The following is a 13,767-nucleotide window of genomic DNA, read 5'->3' on the forward strand; positions in this document are numbered from 1 at the left end:
CATTCATGGATACGCTTCGTGATGATCTTTGTAATACTGTAACGGTTGACCATTTCCTCATGCCTTTTCACCTTAACTTAAACCTGCTTTTTCACTAATGACCTCACATTTCCTTCTCTATCACTTGGTTGTCGGCCTCTTTTCCAACTCCAACTCCAACTCGCATTTCACTCTGGAACCAAAGGAAGACTCACACCTTCCTGCTTTTTAGTGATACCTCAAGGTCATTACCGTATTGCGATCACCCTGAAGAATAGCCAGACAATTGTTATTTCAGAGCCATCTGACAGTGTGTAGCTCTAAAAATTAACTAAGGACCGCATTTGTCAAAAATATCCTAGTTTAAGATTTTGGTAATACAGCAACAGTAATTCCGAAGTCATTTATGATAATCAGCGTGGGAAGCACCCTCCTTCGGGAAGATCCTTTGCCATACAATACTCTTTCCCTGTCGGGTGATAAGGAAGCATGGCCGTGCAAAGTAACCTTTTGTGGAAAGAAATACTTGGCTTCAAGAAGGCTTGAAGTTCATACGTTTTTCTTGAATTAGATTCCCCATTAACTACTTTAGCCACAAAGAGGTAATTATCAGAATTATGTAAGCGATTAAGGAGATGCTACTCCACATTCTTTCAGCTTGTTGACCTTTCTCACCTTATTTCATGTGGCTATCTGAAACATCAGTGATTTACATGTGTTTCTTTCTTGCTTTCTTTTTTTTTAACAGATTTGTGTGTGTGTGTCCCCCCATGATGAAAACATCATTAAAATAAAATCTCATGAATAGACTCTTAAGAAGCAGAGTCTACTTGAAGTCCTGGAAAATGTGAAAGCACTAATATTCATGGACAACTCTACACTCTGAAAGTTACTGCAAATTTTGTTGATCTCTATTTTGTCTAGGAGTTTTTCAAATTTTCTACCATGATCATTTGTTAGTTTTATCATTACGTAATAAAGGCATTACATCATACAATCTTTTGTTATCCATTGCAGTTTTAAAACTATTCCTTTCCTTGTCCTCAGCAGATATGTCATAGATTATTAGTACACAAGCAAACACTTTCAACGTAACAGTACTTTATAGTGAGAAGAGCTATACTGAGCTATCTCTATCCTAAGACAATGCACTAGAAAAGCACTAGGAATTCTTAAGCACTAGGAATACAGAGACGATCAAGGGGCAAGTTCCTTGCCTTCGAGTATACATAATCATTATAGCAAATGCTTAAATAGCACTTAGTATATAACTCACCACAGCAGTCGTCTTATACTCCTTTTTAATAGGTGAGCAGAGGAAGCCACAGGGAAGTCATAGGGTAAAGCCAGAATTTGAACCTACGTAGACTAGTACTCTCTCCACGGCTTTAACTACTACGTTAAAATATATATATATGAAAGTTATATATATATATATATATATATATATATATATATATATATATATATATATATATATATATATAAATATATAAAACTCCAAGTATTCCAAAGTTACAAAACACTTATCTACCAAAACTCAGAAAGGAGCACACAAACTTGCATAGAAAATAAACATGTAAAAGTTCATAAATAAACCACAATATAACCTGCTCCACATAATATACTGACTGCAGTGTCCTGGGCCTCTCCCATCCTTAGGTAGCCGGAAATTACAACAAAATAATACTTTTCACCTTTGGAAGCCACACCATCTCTCATACCAACCAACCAATTACTTGCTTAGAGAGAAGAGGAAATAAACCTGAATATCATAAATATATATATATATATATATATATATATAAACATATATATATATATATAGCACTACTGATGTAGAATCATTGTTTAAAGACAATAACTTCAATAGCAGAGGGAACTTTACCATTGCAGGCTTCAGATTACCTCTATATTTCTCAGATTTCGTGCTAAATCATAAAATGCCATATTGTGTCTGAAGCTGTTTTTTCAATAGTCCATTTTCTTAAATGGACTAGCAAAGCAGTAAATACTGAGGAACATTTTGGCTCCCAAATCCTAAAGCCATTCTGATTATGCCTGGGTGATCATGGGGACATCATTGGAACTACCAGAGGACTGGCTGAAATACCAGTGTTCTGGCCAGCTTATAAATTAGAAATTACACAGAATCCAATTTTATTTTTTTGTTAAGTAATTCCTATGAGGCTTTTGGGCTGTCAGTGTAACGTCCTTTGATGTGTAATCTTTATCGATCAGATAGGGAACAATGCCAATCCCCGGCATAAATACTTTCACAATCTGACACTGAAAACCCACTGTAGGGCATAGGACCTGCAAATAGGATATGAATCACACACACATCCACTCATTCAGACAATCCACAAATACTCATTTTTAAGTCTACTATATGCCAATAATGTACCGGGCTCTAAGATGCTAAACCATGCTAAATGCTGAAACAGACATACTCAGTTCTGGCCCTCCTGGAACTTATTACCTACAGAAGTGCCTTCATTGTAAATGGTCAGGTCTCAGCCAATGCTATTATCAGCAGGTGACCAAATGATAGAGCTTGCTTTCTAAACAAGCTCCACACTCTTTGCTTTCAACATTTTTGCTTTCCTTCAAGGCACATAATCCGGTGGTCAATTTCTCCCAGTTAGGGAGGTTTGGGGAAAATTTACCCAGTGAACAATTCCTTGTGGCCTCACCCTTTCCTCACGCTCTCCTCTGTGCTCTTGAGCTAAAGAGACCTGGATTAAAGTCACTTGCTCTAACCTTATTATTTTAAAATACGGCTGCTCCTGCTTTGAGGATTTCCACTGGACCAACACGGTAGCAAAGCAGCACTGAATCAGAAGCAGGTAAATTTCAAAATGACAGCTCTAAAAATATCCACTTTCCTTTTGTTCTCCGCCTATCCCTTTGCTCTGAACACCTTTGCCCTGAGGCTTTGCCTTTACCCTTCTCTGATTACTGCTCCAAAAGGGTTTCCAAGAGCGGGGGAGTATTTATGGTTTCATTTGCTCCCAAGTCCTTGGTGGCAAAGGATGCTTGCTTCCTGATTCTTACTAATTGTGGAATTCACATCATTAACACAAAAATCATCATTTACAAAAAAAACAATTTCCTCAGCTTCCTATTTCTTCTGGGCCAACACTGAAAGAATATTTTCAAAGAAACAATATCCTCTCTCCTTTGCTCTTCTGAGTTTCACGTTCTTACCTCTAGTCACATTTTCAACCCTTATTACGGGATGCATCACAAAAATAGAAGAAAGTTCTTTGTGCTTTCCCTGTACCAGCCAATTATTCTAATTTGTTCTGTCTCTAACGAACAGAATGCAAAATCAACACAAAGCCTGATTATGCGACCTCTTCCAAGGGAAAGGTCTGAGAGTTGTCTATTTACTAATGAAGCTCAGTGTGTATTAAGGGTTGACTGAAGCAATCATCAGGAATTTTCATCCCTTAAATTAGTGTTTTCCACCAGATGCACATCTTTCATTTAGGATAATATAGCTTTTAAGTTCAGGAGACAGCTGGAGAAAAGAAAAGAACAAAAGGTAACCAACACAACATTTTAAGTGATAACACAGTAACAGCTCTCAACCTTCCCTGAGGAATTCAGCCTATTTTATGGACACAATTTAGTACAAACTCATAAGAAAGCTAACAAAACCCAAAACCGCTTCACAATAGCGTAGAGAGGTAAAGGTCAAAAATTATTACTGCCAGGCCCAGCAGACAATGGCACCTACCGCAAAGAGCACAGGACAGGAAAACCTGGAAGCCTGTGTTCCAGTTTCGGTTATTCCTGTAAGCATTAGTATGATCTGAGTGAACTCAGCCTGCCCTGCTTTTTCCGTTTATAAAAACCTACATCATCCTCTCAGTAGAATGAAATGCCACGTCTGAAAAGTTGCAGACCTCTTTAGGAAAGAAACAAAACCCATGCTTTCCAACCAAAATGGAATAATTCAGTCAATGGAGACAATAAAAATCTGCCATAAAGCAATTGTTTACTTGAAATCTATCTTTTGTGGTATATTTATTGGGGTAAGGAGTGTAAGGAAATCATAATTAGAGTTACCAATTATTCCAGAAATCAAGGTCGTTAAGTTCAGATTCCAACTTTGACCTTGACCCAGGCTTACAGAGATGTAAGGATGTCCCAATACCTCATATCCAACATACATGGGCGAATCAAGGTATGCAGACAGATCCTCTTATAAATATCCCATATGTAGTGGTTTTAATACAGGGTCTCAGATTCGTTGCCGTTCTTCGCATCCAGATGTGGGCATTTTACCTTGAATTTGGGCAGGCTTTCCATGCCTTCAAACAATAGAGCAGGGGTCAGTAAATTATGGCTGGTGGGCCAAATCTAGGCCTCTACCGGCTTTTATAAATGAAGCTTTATTGGAACACAGCCATGTTCCTTAGTATATGTATTGTTTGTGTCTGCTTTCACATCACAGCAGCAGAGCTAAGTAGTTGCAAAAGAGACTGTATGGCTTGTAAAGCCTAAAATATTGACTGTCTGACACTTTATGGAAAAAGATCTCCAACGCCTGCAATACTATATAATGAAAGTGATGCTATGTAACATCTAAGACTAGGTCATAAAAGGTCATGCATGATTTTGCATGATTCTCGTGGAATGCTTGAACCCTGGACACTCATTCTTGGGATACTCTATCTTGAATCCTAACTACCACGTTATGAGAAGTCCAAGCCACATGGGCAGCCATCTATAGGCACTCCAGTCAACAGTCCTTGTTGGGCCCAGTCTTCAAGTCATCCCATCTCAAGGGCCCAGACGTGTGAATTAAAATTATCTAGATGATTCCAGCCCCAGCCATTTGAATCCTCATGAGCTGAGGTTTCAGACATCAGTCATGGAGTAGAGACAAGCCATCTCCTCTGTGTATTGTTTGAATTGCTGACCCACAGAATCTGGGCACATATTAAAATTTTTGTTTATTTCACCACTAACTTTGAAACTTCTTTATTATGTAGCAATAGATGACTATAGCACTGCGTCTGTACACAGGAGATCTGCATTTCACAGAGCACATATTTAGATGTGAATGTTGACTGCTCAATTTCTAAGAAGAACGTATACACACATATAGGTACAAAATGTTTATGTATATGTAAATATTAGACCTATATAAACTAATCTATATTATCCATAAAATGAGGGGGCCCTTGATAATGGCTAACATTTTTTTTCGGTATTTATTGTGTTCCAAGAACTGATAAATTCTTGCATTGTATGAATTTTCTCTTTTAACCCTCATAGCAACTCCCTGAGAGGAGTAATGTTATCTGTATTTTATAGATGAGAAAACTGAGGCAAAAACAGATAACACGCTCAAGAGTACTCAACAAGTAAATTTTAGAGTCAAGATTTGAACCCAAGTTCTCAAGTTTTAGATCCCTTACTCTTAGTCACCAAGCTATATACTGAGGAAGGGGATGAAAGCTGAAGCCATTACCTCATGCTCAAGAGGTTAGACAGAAACTTAGCAGGTATGGTTGAAAGAAGACAGGACTTGGAGTCGTAAGCCCAGAGCCTGAGTTATGAAATGAATTCTCCTCTCATCTAGATATAGGTTTGTTTTTAGAAAATGAAGAAGAGCACTGCATATTCTGATTGTTAATTTCTGTACTTAATGATGACCAAAGAATGGAATTTTACCAGGGAGTTATTTTGCAATGACATAAATTATTGATTCAAAATCAAACCTTTATTATAAATTATTGATTCAAAATCAAATCTTGATTAAGTCTCCATCGCATCAGAAGTCTCTCCCACTCTTCCTTTCTTTTTAAACCCTTTTCTGTCTACTCTTGGCCAAAGCTTGAAGCCTAATTTAACATTTGGAAATAAAATAATGAAATAGTCATCACACAGCAATTCCAATGCCTACTGAAATGGAAGGTCTAAATAATTTTTCAGATAATTTAGGAAATTAAAAATATTTACATCATAGATGCAAAGACAGAAGTTACTTGTGTAATAAAATAAATGGTGAGACAAAAAGCTTCTGGTCAAGTAGATTTGTTTAAATATGAACACTAATCTGAGTTCTACCTCTGTGCTAAAACCCAGTGACAGGTTGCATACAGCTTCTAAAGGGATAGTTCAGTGCACTGGGTCAAATTCATGCCATAAAATGTGGTATTAGTAGTAGTACCAGAAGACAGAGTGTGACTGTCTTTTTTGGGACATAGACGAAGACGCCAAGATAGACAATATCAAGGACAAATTATGTAGAATAAGATATTATCTCAGTCCGTGGAACATGTCATCCAGGATAGAACAAGAAATAGATTTATTATCAAGTACATGAAGCCAGAGACAGTAAGCAATGAGTGGTAGTTGGTTAAAATAGACAGGTTTTAGAAGTAGAGGCACGGATGTGGACAACAAACTTAGGGTTACCAGGGGATTGTGGCAGGGAGGCTAAATTGGGAGATTGGGACTGAAATATACACACTACTATACATAAAATAGATAACTAATAAGAACCTGCTCTTCTTATTAGCACAGGGAACTCCACTCAATACTCTGTAGTGGCCTATTTGGAAAAGACTCTAAAAAAAAATAAAAGTGGATATATGTATATGTATAACTGATTCATTTTGCTGTACACCTGAAAACTAACACAACACTGTAAATCAACTATACTCCAATAAAAATTTTTTTAAAAATAGGTTTTAAGAACGATAGTCAGGGAGCAGTGTGGATTGGAAAGACCTGGCAAGAAATATTTCTGCATCCTTAGAAAATGCTCCCCAAGTTGGCTATGGCAAGGGTGAGCATTTAAGAGATCTTTGACCTAAGGAGGACATGAGATGAACAATCTAACCCAATGTGCATGAATTATTCTCCTCGGTGCTATCAGAAATCAGATGGCATCCTAGAGCAAGGGTCAGCAGATCTTTTCTGTAAAGGGTCAGATAGTAAACATTTTGGATTTTGTGTACCATATGTCTCTGCTGCAACTGCCCATCTGCTGCTGTAGCACAGAAACAGCCATGCACAATACGTTAATGAATGGGTGCGGCTGTGTTCAAGCAAAACGTTATGTACAAAACCAGGAGTCAAGCGAGATCTGATCAGTGGGCCAGAGTTTGCGGACCCCAGTTCTGGGTCAGTGTTCACAGCTGAATGAGTCATGAGGCCTTAAGTTCCAGTTCTCATTGTACTACTTTCTACCTGGGTGAACTTGGGTTCATCCCTTTTATTTATATGGGCCACTATATTAGTCAAGGTAGTGGGTGGTTTGTTGTTTGGTTTTTTTTGTTGCCTGAGACTGAGCTACTGTCCCGATATCTCACTCTAAAACCTATAGAAAGAGAAGGGCTGTGTTCCTCCAGCTGTGGCACCTCAGGGTAGGGTCCTCTACCTAAGGCTCTGAAAAAGTAAGGAGGGCACAGTGCTACCTCATAGTACAAAAAGGTACATGAAAGACCTATGTTCTCCTTCCTCTGCTGCTGGCAGGCACTAAGATGAGGAAGAGATGCTCAGAAGGCCATGGCATGGTGATGGAGGAGTCCAGTCTGGCTGCGGCACCTTCACGACCTTAGGAAAACTGTCGGCAAGCTTTCATTAGAGTAGGTTCAGGCCACAACGTGCATATTCATCTTTCATCTGTTTAAACAAGGCACTAACTAGTAGGTGTCACTGGTCACTTCCTATTGAACAAAACCTACAAGATTTTAGGTAAGCATCAAGACACTGATGTTGGGTTAGGCGAAGATTTCTTAGCTATGACACCAAAAAGTATATTGATAAAAGAAAAAAATAAGCTGGGCTTCATTCAGATAAAAAATAATGCATTTCAAAAGACACCATTAAAAAAGTAAAGACGTGCCATGAACTAGGAAAAAATATTTGAAAATCATATATCCAATAAAGGACTTGTATCCAATAATAACAAGTGTTGGCAAGGATATGGAGAAACTGGAACCCTCATGCATTGCTGGTGGAATTGTCAAATTCGAAACTGCTACTTTGAAACACTGATTCATCATATGACCCAGGTAATTACCCCTAGGTAACCACCCAAGTGAAATTAAAACTACATGCACACATCAGCCAGAGCGGCGAAAACGTGGAAACAAACCAAACGTCCATTAATTGGTGGATGGATAAATAAAATGTAGTATATCCATACTATAGAATATTCTTTGGCAATATGATACATGCTACTGCATAACCTCAAAAACATTACGCTAGATAAAAGAAGCTAGACACAAGAGACCACATACGGTATGAGCCCATTTATATGAAATGTCTACAAAAGGCAAATCTATAGAGGTAAGAAGTAAATTATCGGTTGAATGGGTCTGGGGGTGGGAATGAGAGTGATTCCAAATAGGCACAAGGTTTCTTTTGGAGGGTGATGGAAATGTTCAAAAATTAGATTACATGATAGGTGCATACAACTCTATAAATTCACAGATTTTACTAAAAACCACTGAATTGCATATACTTCAAAAGAGTCAATTGTATGGCATGTGAATTATACATCAGTACAACTGTTTAAAAAATAAAGAAATTTAAAAGAGAAGTCAGGGACAGCCCTGACCCCAAACCTCACTATGAAATGTTAACATATTTACACAGAAATCTGCCACTTCTCCTGATGTCGCCCTTCCAGAAACTTGACTCTTAGGATGAGAAAGAACACGAACGAAGAGTAAGAGACCTCCAAACAGGGTCTAAGATAGCCGTGGCTCATTTATGCACTTTAGACTACAGGAGAAAATGGAAGTCCTCCCCTCGCCCCTACCCAGCCTGAGATGAAAACTTAATGACTCATAGGTACAAATGCAGGGCACCTAATTTGCAGCTCGATTATCTGGTTTTCCTCAGCAGCTACATTAACTAAGTGACAGTTAATACTGAGGATGGGATCAGAAGCAAACTATCAAAGCACAGGCCTCTGGGTCTGGTCAGCCCCTTACAACTTCACACCACTGAGGGCAGGGCAGCAACGGTACCCTGGTGGCCAAAAATGGTTATGACATCTGTTATCTGAGGCTGGAAAGAGAATCAGTTTCTCAAAATGAGGTCATCAAAATGGCCATGGGTATGCACCCATTTATGATACAGGTTCTCTTGCCTCACTCAAACCAACTGAATCAGAACCTCCAACAATGATACCTAAGAATCTGCATTTTTAACAAGCCCCCTCGATGATTCTTATGTTTTAAATTTTATTGTGCACAAGAGCCCTTTACTTAGAGAATATTAGAGATGGAAGGAACCTTGATGATCATCTAACCCAAAGTTCACATACTGTAGATGAAAACACTGGGGACCAACGATGTAACATGATTTTCAAAGATCAAATCGTTCTTTAAACTCTTTAAAAACAAAAACAAAACTATGTCTCTAGTCCTAAAAATTGTCAAGAATACTACTGACAAAAGAGAATATAAAATGTACCTTGGAAATATTTTCTTCAAAGATTGATGAAGATAACATGCTTCATCATTTAAAGGGATATGTTTCTGCTCTCAGGAAAATTAATCCAGAGCACCTCATTACCTGAAGCTGCCAACTAAATGAGTCATCGTAACAGTTAAATTATTTTTTCCTTGTTGGTATGTTCAGTTTAATTATTGCCTTTTTTCCCCAAACCTACCTCCCTTGAGAAAATGCATAGGTTACTTGACCCAAAACACCAACATTCTTACAGATCACAAGCATTAAGTCATCATTTCCTCTGAAGCCACATCTCCAGGGCTGCAAGTCATATTTTTCTATTAATGCAGCCTGAATTCTCCTGTGCGTGGGTCCTAAATCATGAGCTAGCAAGAGGGAGGAGATATGGGGATATATGTATATGTAGAGCTGATTCACTTTGTTATAAAGCAGAAACTAACACCATTGTAAAGCAATTATACTCCAATAAAGATGTTAAAAAAAAAAAAAGATTACATTCTATTGGAGGAAAACAGTCAATAAACAAATATACAAATGAATTAAAAAAAAAAAAAGTGGGTTTCTGTTTCCAGGGGCCTATTTAGCCAGTGGGTTCATCCCCCGAAACCTCAGGCTCCCTTTCATTATTCCTGCTTGATCCTGCCTTTTGATAATTTCCAGTCAAGCACTGTTGTCTTATTTTCTGCTTTAGACAAGCTTAAGGGAGAGTTTCTTAAGTCACTTGACCAAAATATATTTTGGAGCATGGAAAGAACATAGTTTCTTTGTTTTTGGGGGGGTTTTGTTTTCACAAAAGGATTACTTGGATTCAAAATCTTGTTCACTGACTTGTTAATCGTGATGTAGTGACATGACAAATTTCTCAGCCTGTTAGAGGCTTTAATTTCTTTTTCACAAAATGTAAAGAATAACACCTACCTTGCAAGGTTTTTTGCAAAGATTCTAAAAAACACGTAGCACGTAAAATAGATAATATATGTAACACGAACAGTGTCTATTGTATATATATAATTGTCAATGAAAAAATGTTGCCTGCCATATCAGTAAACAAAGGATGTTGCAGCCATCAAGCCATCACATTATAGCCGCCCCAAGAGTGAACCCTGAGGAAACTCAGGATGGAAACAGGATGCCCACCATCTAGCAGTCAACTGCCACAGCCTCCCCTGATGGTGCACCCCGAGGGAACACAGGATGAGAAAGCACAGGATACTGGCCCACATAGCTGAGGTGCATATCAAAGGAAGGATTTCAGTGAGCCCAGACTTTTGCATCTTCCCATACACAGAAAAACACTAAAAAGTCATTAACTCGAGATGTCTGGTTTTCTTTAATTAACAGGAATCTTTCCATGTTCCGATTACCTGGTCTTTGTTGCAAAAACTCCTATAGTTGATGGTTCCTCCCTCTCCTTTTTGGATCAGTCCCTCAGAGAGAGCTGAGAGGCTGTGTCCCAGGCTTAAGTCCTCAGTTTTGCCCACCCAATAAAACATATTTCTCAACTTTGAGGTTGTGCATTTTTTTCAGTCAACATCATATATATGTTAAATATACATATATAGAATATATATACACAAATATACATATATATTAGTGTAGGGGGTAAAAACATGGACTTTTCCTTGTTATTTAACCACTCTGAACCTCAGTTTCCATTTCAGCAAAATAGACATATTAACAGGTCCTAAATCACAGTGTTGTCAGAAGGGCTAAACACACATAAAGCATGTACCCGCTGTCTGGCAAACAGTAGGAGCTCAACAAATGTTGTCCAATGGCAAGGCAGCCCTCAAGAGACCAGCGGTCAGTACGTGGTGGGTATTATGATTATTGTTCATTTCTTTCAGGGGCAATCTGGAAGCGCAGAGGCAGAGGTTTGGAGGAATTTTAGGGGGTCCACACAATACACCCAGGTGGGAACAACACAGATTCCCTGAGTGGGGTTCAGGGAGCACCTCAGCAGCCCTGGCCCTTCCTGCTCTCTCAGTTGGGAGGGTCTCAATGCTGGACTTTGTATTTTCAAAAGATGGCCCGGGCCTTCTTCAGAGAAGAGGAGGTGACAGACAGCATGATGATGGCTGATGAAGGTGTGGGATGATGAGCGGAGAGTCAGCTTGTACCAGAAACATCAACACTCAACCAATGCCTGGCTCTACTTCCTCACCTGTTGATTGATGACTAGGCTTTATCTAGTTTCAGGACGAGAGTAAAACACAAGGATTCGAAATAGAGTCACAGGTGTAGAAAACAAACTTATGGTTACCGGGGGGGGAAAGTGGGGAGGGGAGAGGGATAAATTGGGAGATTGGGATTGACATATACACAACACTACCTATAAACTAGATGACTAATCAGGACCTAGTGTATAGCACAGGGAACTCTACTCAGTACTCTGTAATGACCTGTATGGGAAAAGAGTCTAAAAAAGAGTGGATTATATGTATATGTATAACTGCTTCACTTTGCTGTACACCCGGAACTAACACAACATTGTAAATCAACTATACTCCAATAAAAATTTAAAAAAACACACGCAAGGATTCTCCAAAGATCTTATGTTTGGACCTGATTCCTAGATCTTCTTCTGGGAATTGGGGGTGGGAGGAGAGAGAGTAAAGGAAACAGTGGGGTGGGGCGGGGGGACGTGCATAGGGAAATGAGCGCTTCATGGTGGAAGCACTGAAGCACCACAAAAGGAGTTCCATCGATCCTGGAGAAATCCCCTCACGTCCCCTCCAGGAAAACTTCAAAACTCAGGACTGTCGATTCAGCGCACCTGAAAAAAACAGAGCAGATGGACGTCAGGACCCCGTTGGGATCCTGCAGCTCCATGGCTGCGGCCCCAGCAGTTTTGAGGGCAAACAGCTTACTCCAGAGTATTGATCCAGCCACAGCAAGGTGCAATCTGCTTAAAAAAAAAAAAAAGAAAACAAAAGTCTGTTTGAGAAATAGACCCACAGACACAGAAAACAAAATTTCGGTTACCGAAGGGGAAAGGGTGAGGGGAGGGATAAATTAGGAGTGTGGGATTAACAGAGACACACAGATATATGATATATGTAAAATAGATGAACAACAGGGTCCTACTGTAGAGCACAGTATTACTGTGCTCAATATTACTCAATATCTTGCAATAAACGATAATGAAAAAGAATCTGGAAAAGAATATATATATACATATGTATGTATGTATACGTATGTATGTGTGTATGCATAACTGAATCACTTTGCTGTACACCGGAAACCACCAACAATGTAAATCAACCATTCTTCAGTTTAAAAAAATAATTTAAAAATAATTTTAAAGTCTGTGTATGTACAGCAACCCTACCCCGTCAAGCCGGGAAGACGAACAGCAGTTAAGCGTAGACAGAGGCAACCCACCACATTGTCCCCAGCACACAACTCCAGACATGGTCAGAAGCCTTTTACTGCCTGAGAGTTTTAGCACATGAGGGGGAAGCTTTTCAACTCAATTAGCATTCAATGGTCCTGATGCTCAATCACAGGGATCAGCTGGGAAGTTACTAAAGCCATTACCAAGGGCTGGAGTCGCCAGCTGAGTTTGAAATGTCAGTGCCTTTCCCCTGACACCACCTCCCCTCTTCCCACTGTCCCTCCCAATCAGAGGTCCTGATAATTTGGTAACCTTTCACAACAGCAGGGAGTCATCCTTCAGTCTTGGGATCAGGGACTTTGAAATACCCAAGGAGTCAATTACAGCTTGGCTCTGTCCCTGGGAAAAGAAAGCAGCATCCGAGAGGTGGAAGGAATTGGGGTCCTGGGCAACGCGGGCACGTGAGTTCCGAGGCGCCTTCTCCCAGATGCTGCCTGCATCCCACCAAAGCTTCCGAGGAGACCACAGCCTGTAGGGGTAGAAAGAAGAGCCTGGGAAGACCCAGCTCAAGGTTGCTCTAAGCAAAAGAGAATATGAATGGAGAATTGTCTCGAATTAGAGGAGGATTGCAGGAATGTAACCCTTTGTATTCTAAAGACCTGACAGTGAATTGGTAGGTAGGTAGGACCTTGGCTAGTTGTTAATCAATACCCATTGGCCCTTTCTCTTTGCTGCATCCAGATGCCCTTCGACAGCCCCCTTGCCTCTGGGTGGGGCCCTGGGACGAGCCCTGACCAGTGGACCATGCGCAGAAGTGGCTCTGTCCTCTCTGGGCAGAAGAGGCCAAGAGCGTGCGTGCCTTCTCCAAGCTCCCTTCTTCCAGCGCCGGGGCTCCGAGGACCTGAGGAAGGTGACGCCACAATGTTGAAGGACCCTGAGTCCCTCACATCTGCAAAGAACAGAGTCTCCCACTCCAACCCTAGCCAGTAAATCAAGCA

At 39.8% G+C, this 13,767-nt stretch overlaps 2 protein-coding genes across 3 annotated transcripts in view; one reads left to right on the forward strand and one right to left on the reverse strand.

Annotated features, from left to right (window-relative positions):
* LOC309621678 (ELKS/Rab6-interacting/CAST family member 1-like) overlaps nt 1–6,044 on the forward strand; it is a gene marked incomplete at its 5' end in the record, with an annotated part of 137,754 nt that extends 131,710 nt beyond the window's left edge. The window contains 1 exon segment of the mRNA XM_082409050.1: nt 728–6,044.
* Nucleotides 6,045–8,246: 2,202 nt separating this feature from the next.
* The window catches only part of LOC309621680 (uncharacterized protein), a 46,238-nt gene continuing 40,717 nt past the window's right edge, over nt 8,247–13,767 (reverse strand). The window contains exons 5-6 of one of the 2 annotated variants that reach the window (XM_082409053.1): nt 12,209–12,337; nt 8,247–11,621 (exon numbers count right to left, since the gene is read on the reverse strand). In XM_082409053.1, coding sequence (XP_082265179.1) covers nt 12,234–12,337 — 104 coding nt within the window. In that variant the 3' untranslated portion in view covers nt 8,247–11,621; nt 12,209–12,233. The remainder of the gene's footprint in view (nt 11,622–12,208; nt 12,338–13,767) is intronic. The other variant, XM_082409054.1, reaches the window with a different exon arrangement.

This window comes from Balaenoptera borealis (assembly GCF_965194805.1).
Source record: "Balaenoptera borealis genome assembly, contig: HAP1_SCAFFOLD_839, whole genome shotgun sequence".
NCBI classification, from domain to species: Eukaryota; Metazoa; Chordata; class Mammalia; order Artiodactyla; family Balaenopteridae; genus Balaenoptera; species Balaenoptera borealis.